The sequence below is a fragment of the Neopelma chrysocephalum genome, unplaced genomic scaffold (assembly GCF_003984885.1).
Source record: "Neopelma chrysocephalum unplaced genomic scaffold, ASM398488v2 Primary Assembly neopelma1_75, whole genome shotgun sequence".
NCBI lineage: Eukaryota > Metazoa > Chordata > Aves > Passeriformes > Pipridae > Neopelma > Neopelma chrysocephalum.
The window spans coordinates 14,151,988-14,157,647 of NW_020897736.1; the positions used below are offsets into that span (position 1 = coordinate 14,151,988).

General features: G+C 48.9%; 2 protein-coding genes across 4 annotated transcripts in view; one reads left to right on the forward strand and one right to left on the reverse strand.

Annotated features, from left to right (window-relative positions):
* Positions 1–2,116, forward strand: part of LOC113970043 — a 3,172-nt gene extending 1,056 nt beyond the window's left edge. The window contains exons 3-4 of the mRNA XM_027688527.1: positions 114–503; positions 2,111–2,116. Of these exons, the coding sequence (XP_027544328.1) occupies positions 114–503; positions 2,111–2,116 (396 nt within the window). The remainder of the gene's footprint in view (positions 1–113; positions 504–2,110) is intronic.
* Positions 2,117–3,549: 1,433 nt separating this feature from the next.
* The window catches only part of ANP32A (acidic nuclear phosphoprotein 32 family member A), a 20,933-nt gene continuing 18,822 nt past the window's right edge, over positions 3,550–5,660 (reverse strand). For all 3 annotated transcript variants that reach the window (XM_027688132.1, XM_027688133.1, XM_027688131.1), the window contains 2 exons: positions 5,221–5,281; positions 3,550–5,071 (listed from right to left, as the gene is read on the reverse strand). In XM_027688132.1, coding sequence (XP_027543933.1) covers positions 5,010–5,071; positions 5,221–5,281 — 123 coding nt within the window. In that variant the 3' untranslated portion in view covers positions 3,550–5,009. The remainder of the gene's footprint in view (positions 5,072–5,220; positions 5,282–5,660) is intronic.

A 5,660-nucleotide genomic window follows, 5' to 3' on the forward strand; every position in this document is an offset into this window, starting at 1 on the left:
TGTGGGATGGATCCCAAGGGATGGATTCTGTGGGATGGATCCCAAGGACGGACCCTGTGGGATGGATCCCAAGACTGGACCCAAGGGATGGATTTTGTGGGATGGATCCCAAGGCTGGACCCTGTGGGATGGACCCCGTGGGTGTCGGTGGGTTCAGCACGTTGTACAATCCCAGGTTGGATGGATTTGACCTGCAGCACAGGGAAGGACACCAAACACTGCTGGATTTCCTTATACATCCCTGTTTTCCCCGGCTCCAAGCTGCCGAGCTGGCTGGCACCCCCCGGGCAGGGCTGTCCCCGCTGCCCCCGTCGCGCCCCACGTGCTGTCAGTGCCCGTTGTTATTTATGCTACCACGGAATAGTGCTGGAATAAAACCTTTTCAGGACACCACAGCCCTGGTCACTCCTGTCCTTCCTCCCCAGGGGGTTGTGTGGGAGCACTGGGCCCCCCTGAGGGAGTGGGGAGGACCCCCAGGGGCACTTCTGGGGGTGCACAAAGGGGTCTGGTGGGGCAGGAGGGGGGAAATGGCTGAAGGTGAATCCTGGAACGGTTTGGGTTGGAAGGGACTTTAAAAACCATCCAGTGCCACCCCCTGCCACGGGCAGGGACACCTTCCACTAGCCCAGGTGGCTCCAAGTTCATCCAACTTGGCCTTGAACACTTCCAGGGATCCAGGGGCAGCCACAGCTTCTCTGGGCAACCTGTGCCAGGGCCTCCCCACCCTCACAGCCAGGAATTCCTTCCCAATATCCCAGCTAACCCTACTCTTCCAGCTTCAAACCATTCCCCCCATCCTATTACTACAGAACCTACTAAAATTCCATCTATTACAAACCTCCTGTGTGGTGACTGAGCCCAGATTTCCAGGGAAAAATGCCTCTGTCCCTGCGTGTGAGCCAGAGGGTGCTGTGACGGCAATTGGGATGGAGCCAGAGGGTGCTGTGACGGCAATTGGGATGGAAATGGAGCTTTTAAGCTTTATTTCCCATTTTTCCTGCTGTCAAGGGCTGTGTTATCACTGCATGCCAGGACCGGAGTTCCTGGGTTTATCCTGCCCCAGAACTGGAAGGAAACCCCACTCTTTGGGTCTTGGCTGCCCCATGTGAGGTCGTTCACATCCCGTGGCCTCCGAGGGGACCTACTGCTTTAAATCACCCCTTGGAAGGGAAGAGCCAGTGTTTTTCCTCGGATTCCTGCAGAATGAGCCCAATTACAGCTGCTGGTGGGGATGATTAACGAGCTAATTAACATATCTGCAAACTTCAGCACAAACCCAGCCGGGCCTCCTCGGGAGGCTGGTGCAGGACGTGACCCCGTGGGGTGGCTCTGGGCTGTGGATCCCTTTGCAAAGGGGGCTCAGGGGGCTCCCAAAATGTTTGAGATGCGCCAAAAATCTCCAGCCCGAGTCGGGGCTGCGCAATTCCCGGGAAAAACCCTCCCCCGGGATCGGGATTGCGCTGCTCCTCCTGCACTTCCCCCTGTGGGGTCAGCTCCAGCTTTTCCTTCAGCACCAGCCGGGCTGTTCAAAGCAGGAATTCCCAGTTAAGGGGTGACACTGAGCTGTCTAAAGCAGGAATTCCCGGTTAGGGATGACCCTGAGCTGTGTCACTCTCTGCAGGGAGGGGATGTCATCCAGAGGGACCTGGAGGGGATGGAGAGCTGGGAATGTTCACCCGGAGAAGAGAAGGCTCCAGGGAGACCTGAGAGCCCCTTCCAGGGCCTAAAGGGGCTCCAGGAGAGCTGGAGAGGGACTGGGGACAAGTGATGGAGGGACAGGACACAGGGAATGGCCTCCCACTGCCAGAGGGCAGGGAGAGATGGGATACATGTGGATTTTTTAGCTGCTTCTGGGTACTTTGCAGGGTTTTCCAGGGTCTAAATCAGACCCAGGAATCCATAACCTCCCAGCTTTTCTCCTGCCATCCCATTCCTGACCTCTCCATGCCCCTGCAGTGTTCACTGATCCTGTGCATTCCCAGACCCCTCCAGGATTTTATCCAGCCCCGTAATCCCCCATTTACTGCAGCATTTCCCAAGCTGGCCCCATCCCAGGCTAAGCTCTCCCTCTTCCCGTCCCGCTGCTCCCTCACCCCTCTGCTATCCCCAGGGATAACAGGATTTAAGGAAAAAGGCTCAGAGCCCTCAGCTGTCCCTTCCCTTCCCAACAGGGCTGTGGGGTGATGCCTTTCCCACTGTTTTTCCCTTCCCTGGTAATGCCATCCCTCCCTGCTCATCCTTATCATCCTGACCTACTTTCTGCTTCCTGGAGGTTTGGCTTTGTCTGAGGCTCCTCAGCTGCAGGATTATTGTTAATTCCCCCTTTTCCGACGTCCTCAGAGGCCCCATTGAAACGAAAACTAAAAAAATGAAAACTGAAATTAAAACAAAAATACCCCCGAATTTACAGATGATGAAGGTCCAAGGTCCGGGTTTGGAAATCAGGAATTAAGCAAATGCTGTGGAGTTGAATTAACTGGGAGTTTCCCAGCAATTTTCTGAGGATGCAGCTGGTCCCCCCCTTTTCCTGATATCCCTAAAATCAAGGGGTGCTTTGTCCTGATGGAAATTGGTCCCTGTGGGGTTCAAGTCATTGACTCTCCATTGTGGGAGCATAATTCCTTCACAGCAAGGAATTACTGGGAATTTTTACAAATTTGGTGTATTTTTAGGAATTTTGCACTGCTGCCTTTTGACCCGAAGTGAGATCCCCAGAATCCAACCCTCCCATCCCCAGAAAAGGCCTTTTCCACCCCCAGAATCCAACTTTCCCATCCCCAGAAGGAGCCTTTTCCACCCCCAGAATCCAACTCTTCCAGTCCTTCCCAGAGGCTTTTTAACACCCAAAGGGGAATTTGGTGCTCGAGCAGAGCTGAAGCTTCCCCAGGATTTGTGCAGTGGAATCCTGGGAATCCTGGAGCTCCCAGAGAGCTGGAGAGGGATTGGGACAAGGACCTGGAGTGCCAGGAAAAGCGGGAACAGCTTCCCACTGTCACAGGGATAGCTGGGATCTGTCACTTCCCACCTCCAACAAAAAGGCCTTTTTTTTTTCCCCAAAAAGATCCAACTAAGAAGAAATAGGGGATTTTCCAGAGCTTCTCCAGCTCCTGCAGGGCACAGAAATGGGATTGGGAGCATCCAGAACGTGCTGCTTGTTCCATAATTCACCTTTCAGACCCAACTCACTCCAGAGGCAGGAAAACACGGAGACTCCTGGCACAGGGAGCCCTTCCCAGGACACTCACATAGCAGCTTCCCCGGGGCCGAAGGAACCAGGAATTCTTTCTTCCAGGCCTGGATAAAAAGGGAGAGGATTAAACAGCACAAAGGATTACTCCACCAGGAACCCACATTCCCGAGGGAAAAGGGCATTTCAGGAGCTGCAGTAAAGCCACAACTTCTCCCTCGGGTTCATCCAACCTTTTTATGGAGCAAAAGGTCTCGTCCAGCTCCTAAAAATCTCCAGGAATTTCCCAGCCTGGCTCTTGGAAAGGGCTGCAATTCCTTCTTCCCAGTGGCCCGTCGGACTCAAATAAGCCACAGAAAAAATTGTATAAAAAGATTTATTGAAATTCATCAATGACAAACAGACATAAAACTCAAAGTTTGGCTCTTCTGGGAAAAAAAAAAACAAAAACAAAAAACCCAAATGAAACAAACCAAAAACCAAAAAAAAAAAAACCTGTTGCAAATGTATTTATACAGATGAAATATTGACTAGGAAATACAAGTCACTTCTAAAGCTATTTTTAAAGAGGGATATGAAAGTAAAACTGTACATTCACTAGGCATTTTCAGTCATTTTACTGACTTCCACTAGGTAAGAAAATACAATTTTAATTAGTATCTCGTGCTTGAGTGTATGAAAAGAAACCTCCTACCCTACATGCTGAACTGCCTCCTGGATTTAGGGGTGTAAAAAGTCTTTTTTCCAAGTATAGAGCACAAGTGGAAGTAGTTTCTCATCACTTAAAATCGACTCTATTGGTGTTATATATTACAGACCAAAATAGTACACACCTTATTTAAAAGGGTTGGAACATTTTTTTATTACAATTGTCAAATTCATCTCACTAGTAACTCAGGAATTAGGAACACTTTTTATATATATTTATATATATATTTAAATGCCTGCCATTTTCAGTGTCTTGGCTGCACCTCAGCCAAAAAAAAAAACAACCAAAAACCCAAAACAAAACAAAAACAAAACTCCCCCTCCCTCCCCTCCAAAAAAAAAATTAAAAACAAATGGAAAAAGGAAAAAAAACACACAACACACAGGGCAGGGATTGCAAATTCACCCCCCAAAAGCAGATCCAAAGGAACACCCCAAAAAGAAAAAACAAGCCCAACGAAAACATTTGGTCACTATTTACAAAGAGCAAAAAAAACAAAAACAAAAAAAAGCCAAGGGATCTCCAAAAAGCAGGGAAAAGTGGCTGAAAATGGCAGTCATTCCCAGGGGGAAAGGAAAAGCACGGAGCAAGATGCCATTCTCACCCTGTTGCTGTGGAGGGATGGTGCCCTGCCTCAAATTCCAGCAGCATTCCCCCCCCCAAAAAATGCTGGTTGGGTGTTTATTTAGGGACTGGGAAAATCCCAACCAGTCTCCAAGTGTGGGATTTGGGGGATGAGCCACTGGGCTCCAGCTTTTTTTTTGGATCCTTATTTTCCTTCCGGATGGCAAAGTTATCCACTCCAAGAATAAGAAACAAATTACCACTTGGTTTATACTCAAACTATTGCAGTTACAGGGACTAAAGGAAGGGATTTAAAAAGAAAAAGAAATTTCCAATGAATAGGAGGAGGAGTGGCAGTAAAAATAGTATTTTATTCCCTTGCCCACCCAGTCTCTGCTTCTCCCTCTCGTTCCCACAGCAAAATTAAAAAAAAAAAAAAAAAAAAAAACAAAATAAAAGAAAAAAAAAGGGTTGGGGGTGCAGGGAGGGGAAATACAGGGTAAAAACAGTCAAATCACAATAGGAAAATTTCAAAATAGGTTCTTCAGTTTAGTCGTCCTCGTCCCCTTCGTCGTCAGGCTCTCGTTTCCTCTTCTGTCCCTGTTCTTCCTCTGGAAAAGCAAAACAGCCTCGGTTAGCCCAGTGCTCCCCCAGCTCAGCCAGGAGCAGGACACGGACACAGCCCTGCTTCCTGCAAAATTCCACACTTTCCAACCCCAATATCCTGGGATTATGTCTGGGAAAAGGGGTGGGGCCGTACCGGGCTCCTCCTCATCCTCGTCATCATCCACCTCGCCATCATTGTAGCCTTCCTCGTCCTCCTGCAATTCAGGCACAGGGGAAGGTCAGGAAGTGGGTTCAGGGCAGGAATTTTAACAGTCTGACAATTTAACAACTGTTAAATTTCACAGTTTGACCATAAAATTCCAACGGGATTTTACAAGGGAGAAACGTCTTAAAAGGAACCACTTCCCACACAGGTATAAAGGAATAACTGAAGGTTGGGATGGAATAACTGGAGTTTGGGATGGAATAACTGGGGGTTGGGATGGAGTAATTGGGGCTTGGGATGGAATAACTGGGGGTTGGAATGGAGTAATTGGGGTCTGGGATTGAATAAATGGGGTTTGGGATGGAATAAATGGGGTTTGGGATGGAATAAATGGGGTTTGGGATGGAGTAACTGGGGATTGGGATGGA